This window comes from Macrobrachium nipponense, chromosome 7 (genome assembly GCF_015104395.2).
Source record: "Macrobrachium nipponense isolate FS-2020 chromosome 7, ASM1510439v2, whole genome shotgun sequence".
NCBI lineage: Eukaryota > Metazoa > Arthropoda > Malacostraca > Decapoda > Palaemonidae > Macrobrachium > Macrobrachium nipponense.
Genome location: NC_061109.1, coordinates 80,970,243 through 80,983,309, shown reverse-complemented (window position 1 = coordinate 80,983,309; position 13,067 = coordinate 80,970,243). Strand labels below are relative to the sequence as shown.

At 41.0% G+C, this 13,067-nt stretch overlaps 1 protein-coding gene across 1 annotated transcript in view; it reads right to left on the bottom strand.

Moving 5' to 3' along the window:
- Positions 1 to 13,067, bottom strand: part of LOC135217358 (golgin subfamily A member 5-like) — an 89,767-nt gene that overhangs the window by 33,578 nt on the left and 43,122 nt on the right. Inside the window, exon 11 of the mRNA XM_064253198.1 lies at positions 9,364 to 9,568. Within this exon, the coding sequence (XP_064109268.1) occupies positions 9,364 to 9,568 (205 nt within the window). The remainder of the gene's footprint in view (positions 1 to 9,363; positions 9,569 to 13,067) is intronic.

The window sequence follows — 13,067 nt, the reverse complement described above, 5'->3', positions numbered from 1 at the left end:
GATCATTGTCTACTGACTGAATGCCTTTAATGGACAGAAACGTCAACTATACAGGCAGTCACGGCCAAAGAGTCATTCTGTATATATGAGCTAACGACCTTTGGAGTCGTGTTACATCTGAGGTGACACTCTACACCCAAAAACTGAGAACTATTAATTCGAAAGGGGATAATGGTCAACCTCCAGACCTTGAGATATTAATTCTATCTATCGGTCCTCAGACGAACCTGGTAGCGATGATTGTGAATACGATAAACTTTATCAGTCACTCATCCTGGGTCCTCCTTAACTACTGGAACTTCTCCTTCTGTTCGGGACATGGTAGAACAGGTAGAACCTAGAGTTTGCATAACCTCCCGGTTGTTCCCAGTATCGCAAATGGAATCCTCAGGCTCCTCGAAGGGTAAAACCCCTGAGACAGCTATTACATGGTTTTTCCATTATACGAGTTCCTCTCTGGACGAGTGGTTTGTGCACTCATCTGCCAAACCGGGTCCGAGGTTCTACTCCTATCTCGGCCAACGCGGAATCAGAGAACTTATTTCTGGTGATAGAAAATAATTTATCGATATAGTGCCCTATGGAGAGCTATTAAACAGCTCAGTGTTTTTGTAAAAACTAAGATCCCAACCACGAAACACCTTATGCGGTGACCTGTTACAATATACGGGCATATGTTCAATATGCTACCCTCCAAAGGGAAATCCTATATTGCCAAAAACCATCAAGGTGCTATTCTCAAGTAACCTAGCCCAGAATTGTCCCCAACGTCACTTCCCCCTACCTCACTCTTGAAGAATGGGAAACTCCTCACTTTCCCCTTCCAGATATGATAAGGAACTAATGCCTTGTTCTAGCCAACTGAAGCTCGAACCCTCTATGTTAGGTTCCTGACTTCAATATAGAAACTAGACCAGTATGGAAGAGACCCATTTGCAGATTCCAGGTTAACTTAGCCAACAACCACTTGGACTAGTCTAAGTAGGTATAGTCAATTAAGAATTGACTAACTTATTTTAAGTTGGCAAGACCAGGTTGACCCTGGCTTGGTTAGGTTAGGCTATGTTAACCCTTCCAATCAGGCTAGGACCCTAGTTTGGTTAGGTTAGGCTTAGGTTAGGCTATGTTAACACTTCCAATTAGGCTAGGACACTGGTTTGGTTAGGTTAGGCTATGTTAACACTTCCAATTAGGCTAGGCTAACTCCTCCATCACTTAGGGTAGGTTAAGTCCATCCAAAATGTACACTTAAATAGGCTAGGCTAGTATAGACTAACTTAATCTAGAAACTAAATGACTTAGGTTAGGGTAAAGCCGTTCAAGACAGTTTGGGCTATCCATGCTAGGCTACAAAGTGTTTCGAATGGATAGCCTAGGCACTAGTCTTGCTCGGCTATACTTATAACCTTACTAATTCGCCCAACCTAAGATAGTAAGGGCATGTTCAAGCAACCAGATCATGTTAAGTCATCAACCCACTGTTAGGGTTGACATGCATGCCGGAACCACCTAACCTATGAGTTAGGCTAAGCGGACCCGATTAAGCTAAGAATTGTACCACTCAGACTAATCTATGATAGTAAATGCAGGTTCGAAAGCCAAACCGCAACCATTAGCTGGTCCAAGCCAGCACATGCATACCCAAACCAGTTAGTTTGGACAGTCTAAGCTAAGAACTACTACTCAGATTAACTAAGATAGTAGCAGTAGACTTGGACTGGCTGGAATAGGCTACGAATATAACCACTTGTTAGGCTAAAAGGTATGACCCAATTATCCTGGCTATAGCATCTTAAATTACAAGTGCCCTACTTAGGCTTGGCTACCTCAAGTGGTGAAAGAAAGACATTCACCTCTTCCTTTCTACTTAAGTTCCCATTCGATTTCATTAAGAAGAATGGTTCTACAATACTTTCAAAGGAACCAAGGTTTCGATTAACTTTAACTACTTGTATAAGAGTCGAAGCATTTGGTCAATATTCTTATAGGAAGAAACCAGCTTATACCAACAAGTATATAAAACATGGGAATTCTTCTTACCTGTAAAGGTTTGAAGTTTTCTGGAGTCAACCTAAAGTATGCTAATTCCCACCATTTAGGCGGCATATGATCACTAAGAGGTATCCATATCCTTCCATCAATCCCTGCATTTTACGTGTTGTAAAATGGAATCTACATGACTAGAACAAGGTAATTTATACATGACTAGAACAAGGTAATTCATACACTTTAGTATCCTTTTTCAAACCAAACACCATGTCAATCCCCGGGGGAAGCATGCTGGCAGGTGTCTCCGTGCTCCCTGAAAGGTTATTGAATTGACTAATCAAATCAATCACCTCCTCATACAAAGCCAGAAACTCTTGGTTTTCTCTTCCCTCTGGTTCTAACGCACTGTGTTCAGCCACAGGAGACGTTAACTCACTCCTACCCTCTGACAAACGTTCGGGTTCATCATGGCCGTCTGACCATATGGCTGCGGCATCTTTGATCTTTAATGGCCACTGATGGCTCGATCTCGAATAGTCAGTAGGATCTGAGAAGGTAGCTATTTGCATACGTCATGGCCTTCCCACCATACGGCCACGGCATCTTTGATCTTTAATGGCCACCGATGGCTCAATCCCGAATATTCAGTAGGATTTGAGAAGGTATCTATTTGCAAGCGTCATGGTCGTCCAACCATATGGCCTCGGCACCTTTGATATTCAATGGCCGCTGATGGCTTGATCTTGAAAATATTAGTCAGTAGGATTTGAGAAGGTATCCGTTTGCAATCCTATATACAAATATGAGAGCAATTTTATCAAATTTCATTACCCTGACACCTAGAGTCCATTGACAACGTTTGTAAAAGCATCGGCGTACGTATCAAGTTCAGCAACGGCATTGTAGTCTCTCTTAGACTCTTTGCAGTCACCACTGGCAACTCCAGCGACCGTCCACGCTTTCGCTCGTTCGGACTCTTGTAAACGGCTTTGTCCGATTGCTCTGAGCTTACTAGCCACTGAATTCTTGATTTTCTTGCTGATTGGGCTGTGACAGTCCTGGTTCAAAGATGAAGAAGAATTTACTCTTCTCCTCTTGTCCCGAGGATCACTCACGAAATCCCGTATCCTCCAACGCTTCACTGGTAAACTCAGTGATGCCATCGAACTTGGCTATGACACCATCTAGAGAAGAAGACGAAGAAGACGAATCACGCCTTTTCTTTTTGTCTTAGCCATTTTCACCTCTAGATCCTGTTTATTCTTCATTACTGTGTGTACCAATGAGTCAGAAAGCGTATTAGGTTCTGGAGGCAGCGAAGTAAATCGAGAATCAGTAGGCTGTGACGTCATGACTACCGCCATTTGCAAGCGGTTTTGGCTATGACGTCAACACGCTTGATGGAAGTGTGAGGCTGTTTATGGTACTCTTGCAGCCAAGATCAAGAGACCCAACCTTTTGTGGCATTTCTACTTTACAAGGATGTGACAGTCCTGGCTCGAAGATGAAGAAATTATTCTTCTCCTCTTGGCACAAGGATCAGTCACGATGTCCCTGATTCTAGCCTTTTCCAACTCTTCACAGCAACCACACTAGACTAACTTTCCATCATTCACTTGTTCGACAATTACAACTAATTCTTGTGCTTTCGTATAATAGGGATGTAACAATCCTGGCTCGGAGATGGAGAAGAAACTTCTCCTCTTGGCTCCAAGATCAGCTACGAAGTCCCTATTTTTCCAGGATTGGTAGGAGAACGCACTGGCATCAAAGCCAGTCACCTAAGCTTGATGAAACCTAAGTGAAAGGATACAGAGGAAAGACTTGTGTCTTTTCCATTATGTGACTTATATCTCCTAACGCTTGTAATTTCTCTCAAAAACAGTGTGCATTAAAAACCACCTCCAATCCGAAAGCATAGTTGTAAAGTACTCTTGTACCTTGAAATGAAAATGGAAGCATGTCTTCGTGTAGGCCGCAGCCGTGAAGTGACGTCATGGCGGTCGCCATGTTTATGACGTCACTGAGTATCTCGAATGCGAAGCCAGCACCTTACCAGAAGTACAAGGCTGTTGATGTTATTCTCGTAGGCATAGCAACCAGACATTAAAGGCTGCCTTGTTGCACTACCTTCTTTACAGATGGCGACTCATCCGACCGCCATTCAGTGCATTTCAGGATAAAAGGGACATCCATCACGTGGGTTCCTGGGTGGCAACAGAACGTTATACATCAAACCAACTGTCCTTCTTGGGCTGGTTCTCCTGATAAGCCTAACCCCGACCGCACACCTGCATCCTCTCTACCCACGTATCTGGAACGAAAACAAGATGGCGATACACACCTCTCCCCGCAGGGATAGGAGCACAATTAGTCATAATTACTTCCCAAAGCACATCCAGATACATCAAAGCTTTGGATTACAGGCAATCCATATGAATATGCGATATTCCAAAGCACAGGTAACGAATTAACCGTACCTCCAGAGTTTCTTCACCTACGACTTACTACACGAGTACTTCGACGTCAAAACCAAGAAAATAACAGGGCGTTCATCTGCGTGATATCCAGGAAGTCTCGCAGCATGAGAAAGCTTCATGTTCACATACCCGGGAATTCCAACCAACAAATTGAAAACAACAGGGGCCAAACTAAACCGGCTTTAAAAGGACAGAGCAAAGCACGTCCTCACTTAAAGGTGGTAAGAAAATAACTACGGGGTCACTAGTTAATGAGGGGTATGTGGGTGGCTCCACTATGTCTCGTGACCAAGTACAGATGCCAATAGTCCCTTGCGTACACAATTATTTTAAACTTTACCGGTTTCCAGCTGGCGCTGAGTATTTATCCTAATGTTAAGACCGAAGGTTTGTTTCGTATATGAACAAATTAAGTTTCACATATACTTACCAAGTAATTACGTAGCTAAAGTATTTACCTTGTGCAGCAACTTTGTTTGAATTTTGTGATAGTACTGAATTTACTTTGTAGCCTAACCCATCCAAAAATGCTACAATTATGCAATCTACCAAACTGCTCACATTCTTGTGTAATCTAGCTTATGCCTATAAAAAGCCACAAAACAGACATACAACCTACATATACAACCTAAACATAAGCGAGCCCACTCTATAGACAACCACAACAGTGTTTTTCCCATCCACACTCCGCTGTTTACATATGACTCCCTACTTCCATTTGTCATTCTACGATGTCACCACACCCAAGAATATAATTTTAAAGAATATTTTGCTAAAACACAAAATTAAACGTTTTTTTTTTTTTTTTTTTTTTTTTTTACATTTTTTAAATGAACAATGGCTATGCGTACTATTTCACACATGCAGAAAATAAAAATAAAATAATGATTAAATTTATGAAATAAATTTGTTAATAAATTTTTTTTTCATAACTAACACACCTGAGGTCCTAACAATAGGATAATATTGCGCCAGCTGGAAACCGTCTTTCTTTGGCTGCCTTGGAGAGTAGTCGCTTGCTCTCTCCTTCCCAAGCCCGTTGCTTTGTTTGCCCGTGATTTCTTTGTTTCGGTGTGTTTGTGTATGTGCCTTGTTGATTATCATGGAGCCCTCCAATTCTTCTAGGTCTCATCAACGCATGTGCCCGGGCATTCAGGGATTTCTGTGTTCCAGGTTTTTGGCTGCTACCATTACAGATTCCCATACTACATGCAGTAGGTGCCAATCTAACCCTTGCCTGGAATGTTGTTCCTAGCCTCTGTCGAAGTGGAAGGTGTTCTACAAGAAGAGGGAGCATCGTAGAGTATCTACTTGTCCTTCTTGGGAGGCTTTTTTGCCTCTTTTGGATAGTTCGGCATCCTCCTCTTCCAGAAGCATTCCCTTTGTGTCCGTTGCACCACTGTCTCCTTCCTTTTCTTCCATCAATTTGTTGTAGGAAGTATCAGGAGTTACACAGGATGAGATTATGTTTAATGTAGCCCCCTCTCCTATGGGATATAATGTCCTTCCTGAGATGGAGTTGGCTACGCTTTCTGCTTCCTTTATTTCAGATTCTGAATCAAACAAGATGGCAGCTGTTAAGGCATCTCTACAGCTACGGGATGCCCCCTCATTGGCTGGCCTACTCTCACATTCCTTGGCTGCTCGTCACCTCCCCCCACCCCCCGCCCTCGGTAGTCTCCCCACCTCCTGGCCTACCTACTTTGGCTCTCGTGAGCTGCCTCCTGGTGGGATGCCTTTGTCGATGTCGATGCTTCCTGGGTCACCCTATCACACTTATCGCCTCCCTCATTTCCAATCTCTTCTTATCCCAATCCCCTTTAATCTCTATTATTCTCCAATTCTTCACCTTCTACGTAATTTCTAATATTTTCCCTTGAAACTCCTGCTTTAGTTAACACATCAGCTATTTGATATTTTCCTTTAAGCCATTTCGCATCCTCAATTTCTCCAGATTCTACTGTTTCTTTTAATGCTGCAATATCTATTTTTAATCTCTTGCTACTTGCTCCAGTGCTTGATTTTATTGCAGTCATTAGTATTTTACTATCAGTTTTAAGAAATGCTTTTAATTTTCCCCCACCTACTATCCCTTCCCACAAATGTTTGGAATATGTACATCAATCCCTCTATGGCCTCCCCATACTCAGAGCTTCTGCTTCAATGGTGGACTTTGCTACTCTTCTGGATTTCCACCATATTTCTCTTACCATCTGTCAGTGATATCATCATCATCCAGGTGCCATATCCCCAAGGACGTCGGCAATCATGGCTCGCCATTCCTCTCTATTTCCAGCTCTCTGCAGCAACTGAGCTGCAGACATTCATCCTCCAGTCAGTCTCACCAATCCATCCATATGCTTTTCGTTTAGGTCTTCCTCTCGGTCTCCTTCCTCCTTGGTGATAATCATAACTCCTGTTTTCTTAATATTTATTGACAAATCTCTTTCTCTGCTTGATTAGTGTAAAGTACTGAGTAAAGCTTGAAGTTTATCATGGGAGTCTGCAACAAGTGCTGTATCATCAGCATATCTGATATTATTAATATTGACTCCTCCAACCTTAATTCCTTCCATATCTCTGAGATCTCTCATTATCATTTCACTATATAAATAAAAGAGATCAGGGAATAACACAGCCCTGTCTTACAGCTCTCTTGATGTGATGAGTCTCTGATTCATCATTTTCTACTTTCACTGATGCCTCTTGATTCCAATATAAATTCTTTATCAATCTTAGATCTCTCCCATGGATATTCATCAGTTCCAGTATCCTTTTCATAGTCAACAAAACAAACATATAGATCCTTTTTCATTTCTATTGCTCTCCCCATCAACATTCTCAAAATAAAAATTGCATTTCTTGTCCCTTTATCTCTCATAAAACTACATTGTTCATTGCCAATTTCTGGAAGTATTTTATTTCTTATTCTGTTCAAAACAATCCTTAATATTATTTTTGTGATCTGACACATGATACTGATAGTCTGGTGTTTATTACACTCCAAGTGTTCCTGGTGTTTTTGGTATTGTGATAAATGCCAATTTGTACATCTGTGTTCCAGGCTCTCCATCTTCATATATTCCTTCTGCTTTTTCCATCAATATATCAATGATGTATTCTCCCAGAGCTACCAACATTTCTGCTGCTATTCCATTTGTTTTAAAGATGCTTCTATCTCTGACCTTATTATACTTGGTCCCTCTCCGTTGTCATTCAAATCTAGATGTTCTACTCTATCATCATTAAACAATTCTCCAATATACTCCGTCCATCTTTCCAATATTTCTTTCGACTGACTAAATTACTATAGTTCCATCCACTTTTTTTATACCAGTGCTGGTGTTTCTCTTCTTTTTAAAAGTAATTTTTTTCACATTATTATACTGTCTCCGTTCATCCCTTTTATCCAAACCTTCCACCTCCTCACATATCTCATCCATCCATTTCTCCTTTGCCTTTGTGTATTCCCTCTTAATAGTTCTACCTAGAGCTCTTTACCTATCTTCATTTTTACCATTTTGTTGCCTTCTTTCATCCATCATTATCAAGATATCCTCTGTCATCCATTCTCTCCTCTCTGTTGTTGGTATTATTTGATTACCTTCTCTTATCGCATTTTCCATATTTTGCCGCTGTTGGAGCACTGGGCCTTCCTTCTTAAGCTGGTCATATCTATTTCTTACAATTCTATTATATTGGTTCTTCAATTCCTCTGTTTTCAATAATTTTAGTTGCTTCTTTGATTTAGGTGTACTCTTCCTCAGATTTTTCAACTTCACCATTACTGTTGCCACAACTGGTACATGGTCACTATTACAATCAGCTTCTGGGTAGATTTTCACTTGCTTGACAGAGTTCCTAAATCTTTTATTGATGGTTAGAAGTCTATTGAGGCTTCAAACTGGAATGTGGATCATCCACCCTCCAACCATCAAGCAGACGAAACTGCAGCCCTCTAGCCTAAGTTGTTTTTATTTCATTTGCAGTTACAGTTTGCCATAATTCTGTGTCTGGCAAGAACATAGGATAGGCCACCACTGAGCTGCAGTTAGTTTCATGGGCCATGGCTCATACTCCATTATACTGTGACACCAAAAGATAGACCTATTTTTGGTGAGCTTGATTATATGCTGTACAGAAAACTCAATTGCACCCAAGAAACTTCAGCGCATTTTTTATTTGTCATCTTAGGTTTTACTTTTCCATCATAGCTATCTCAATATTTATTTATAATGAATTGTTTTACAGCTTTCCTTTTTTTTACAATTACAAGCAGACCCTAGTTATCGATGGGAGGTATGCATTGGCATCAATACTCTTATAACTGGCGTTGATAACTAGAAATTGATGTTTTGGCAAAAACTGCAATTTTCCGGAGCTTGAAAAACCCCATAAAACCAGATCACTGATAACTGGGGAATGTCTATATCACATTTTGATTACCATCTCCATGGCACATAAGGTGCAAGGTTTTTAGCTATCTCTTCCTACCGCTGATTAATTTTTTCCTTTTGACTTTGGCTACATATGTTATCAGTGGCTACATGGAAACACCTTCTGGTATGCTGTGTAAGATTCATATTCCCTTAGATCATTCTCTCTTACTGACAGTACTTGTTTGATAAATTGCTTTTGTCAGTTTTTCATTATAAATACAAAGAAAAGTTCTTTTGATCAAGAATAACGTTCCCAACCACAATTAATACTTACAAGGGTGTTGTATATCCCACAGACAAAGAAAAAATGCCCAGATTGGGTAGAACCAGATATCTTAAGTTTTAATCCTTTGAATTACATCTCATGTCTTGGCTCTAACATAAGCATGAAGAAATTTTTATATAAAAATATTTCAAGTAACTGAAGAGTTACACAGAAGCAACAGTTTACCCACCTCTTGTAACTGCCTATTTTCAGCCTCTGATTCTCCTCTCCTCTTCCTTTCTTCAGCAACAGATTCTTCAAGGGCTGCTGCATTTTGTGCTGCCAATGTTGCATGGTCCTGAGCATTAGTTTCCAAATCTGTGATTTCTGCCATTAACTGTCTAATCCTCATTCCAGCACTTTCCATTTCTTCCCTCAACAAATCTCGTTCAGCTCTAAAAAATAAAAAAATTTTCAATGCTCATAAGCAAAGTAACCAACAGAGGTTGGGATACTACTGTCAATTCATTTTGTGGGAAAATTCTAAAGAGATGTAAAATTCTACTTATGAGGTCTCAGAATCTACATATCCAAGAATATATGTATTTATACAAAAAACCTTATGACATATCCATGATCCAGTGGGAAATAACAAATCCAAGAACCAATGAGGAACATCATCTCTTAAATCAAATGATTGAAATCAATAGCCAATATGATCTAAGTAGTTTAATTAGACTACTGACCTAATCTATTTGTCTAGCTGGCCTGGTCACATTAACAAATTATAACAACCTGACCCCTACATCCCTAGGGATGTGTAAGAAGAAAGATGAAAGTACTTGTCATTCAGGTTTTGTCAGATCAGAATGTTCCAATTCCTTAGTCATGCAGCTGAGGGGGTGCCAGTGTGCAAAAAAGTTACCCTAAATTTCTCTTCACAGACTGTTAGTAGGCACATGGAAAGGTCAGAAAAAAGTGGGCGACCATTCCATACCCTGTCAAATCTCCAGTTATAACTGTCAAAGTAGCTAAATGTAGCTTAAAAATTGAACTTTGTCGCTTTGGAGGAAATTTCCATGTTTTGAGTGCTAGCCACCAAAGGTTTTACTAAATTACTTTCAAAATATCACCAGACATAGTTATTTATTAGAATGTTATAAATTTTGGTAAAAAGTTATTGCAATGTGTACTTGATCTAAGTATGAAAGAAAGTTGCATTTTTCCCATTGCATATAATAAAGTTGTTTATAATGGGCTAATCAAGTACAGAAATCTATCAAAATTTATATAGCTAGTTACAATGACGAGAAAAAATTCTGCTGTGTATATGTCTTATGATAAATGTTTCATATTACTATTTTTTATCAATATTTCACTAACAGTTTACGGTGTTATTTCCAATCTGAAAAGTCGAAGTTTGTAGAAAGAAAAAATATTTTTTCTTTTAAAAGACTTGCAGGTTGTAGAGAAAAATATATATATTTTTAAAGGTTTGCAAAGATAGTAATGCAGTGAAGATGGAAGAAAAAGGTGTATGTATCTTTGACTCAAAGTGTTCCTGTTTACAAAGGGGTGCCTTTTGATATGAATAGATGTATCTTGAGCCAACAGACAAAGCCAATTACAATCAACTGCAGTGATAAAGGTCATAAGCATATTAAAATAGCAGTAAATATATGTGATGTCAGTGTTTCAAGACTAAAGCTATTGAAGGTTGAAAATTTTTGATATCACATGACAAATGAATGTTACAACTCTTATACTCATCAGCAAACATTAAGACAGGTTACTTAGCCAAAAGGCAACATCTGTGTGTAATGAAATATGCTCTCCTCGCTCAATTTGATCAAAGACAGTTCCACAAAATCCTCCTCAGACTAAAGCAACATCATACTGACATTCTTGTGCATTTTTTGGATATAGAAGTCATAAAGGGGTGCATGAAAAGTTTTGCATTTCTGAGAAAGAACGGGTTACTTTGTTTTTGGAATCAGTTTGGTACTTTCATGATCATGTTCATACAAGAGTTTGTGATTTACAAAATTTTCATTCAGTATTTGCAGCTGATGCATATTGCCTATTTCATGCAATAACAGTTATAAGTTCTAAAGGTTGGAATCTCAGTGGGCAGTAGATTAAGGCTTTAAAATGGTAAAAGTTGCAAGATGCTAACAAGAGTCTTCCATAAGGTGTGAGTGATGTTAAATGTTTATTCATCCACTTCATTAGTCATTTATATTTATTTCTCATCGTTTTCTGTATATAAAATGACAATTTGTCTAAAATTGCATTTTTCCTAACTATACAAACCTGAGGTCCTTTTACAATAGGAAGGTACTAGCGGCAGCTGGATAGGTCGTAAGCTTTCGAACAAGGGGTTCGGTAGTTAACTGCTTGTCCGACAGGCGCGCGCGCGCGACTGGGAGGTAAACAAATCACTTTTGCTTTTGGCCCAAGCAAAAACTGCAGAGTGAGGGTGGCATGAGGTGGGGCTATGTGTAAAAGGACCTCAGGTTTGTATAGTTATTGGAAAAATGCAATTTTAGACAAATTGTCAGTTTGTCCGACACGGCATACAAACCTTCGTCCTTTTACAATAGGAAGACTCACTTCTTGGGTGGGTGGAATCTGAGTCTTTTGTGAACAGAACTGGTGTTCGCCCAACCTTGGAAGCCTCCCTGGTCCGTAAGAGCGAGGGAGGGATCCAAGCCTCTGTCCGATTGATCGGGGTGTGCACCGCAGGATCAATGTCAGACCTCTGGACCGAGTACTAAGAAGAGAGGCAAGCGTATCTCTTCGTACCAGCAATGTAAGAACTTGTTCCTGTACAGGAGCAAAGTTAAAGTCCCATGGTTTTGAATCTTGTGGCATCCACTTCCCCCCCCTTTGAGAGGGAGTGGTGGATATTCTGCTCCCATCCCTCGTGAAAGGGATAGGATGGGGCTCTGTCATATAGCTCACCGGCATCTCGTCCTTATCCAGCAGGGTGATGACCGTATCCCTCTACCCACAGGTAGAGGGGAAGAAAAAGATAGAAAGAGAAGCCAGTCACTTTCTCATCACTATCTATTCATACAGTCACACCAGGACTCGATGCTGTTCAGCTGCTAGGGTCTGGGTTAGCTAGACGACGTGTTGAGCAGCCACCACGGGTCCTAAGGAACCGATCCAAGGACCTATGGGCAATATCCAAGAGGTATAAGGAAGTTGCCGGTGGTCTGGTTTGTACCAGACCCTGCCTTCCATACCTGCGCCACGGAGAAGTTCTTACGAAACGCCAACGAGGGGCCAATACTTCTAACTTCGTGAGTTCTCGGACGGACGTACGGATGTCGTCACGACCATCAGCCTCATACGCCCTCCTGAAGACCTCACGCAGCCAGGACGAAAGAGTGTTCTTGATACTTCTTTCTTGTTGACCCCGTTGCTAACGAAGAGGCGTCGACACTCAGGCCCGAGGTGTCGAGTTCTCTTCAGATAGCGCCGTAGCGTCCTCCCAGGACAAAGCAGCATCTCATCCACATCATTATCTGCATGACGCTCCCGTACTCTCTTCGCCGATGCCAGGTCCAGCAAGACGAGGGTCATTCGAGTTCCCTGGGTTGGCAAGACCTTTGGAAGCTGCTACTAAGCAAGGAGATCTCGAACGAGTTCGAGATGTCCAATCCCGTCAGTTTCAGGAGGAGCGACAAGGCGGCTCTGTATCCCTTTGACTGTGGGAACTTAGAGGAGCTTCCTCGGCGAAGAAAAAACGAGGAAATCCGCTACCTGCTGAAGAGTGGCTCTGAGAAGAGATAGGCTCCGTCTACGACACCAACCACCGAAGACGGCCGACTTCCCCTGGTACACAGCTGCAGAGGACTGACGGACGTTTCCAGCCATCTCTGTTGCTGCGCTACGAAAAAAGCTTCTCGTTCGCAAGAGAAGGTGGATAACAGCCAGCCGTGAAGA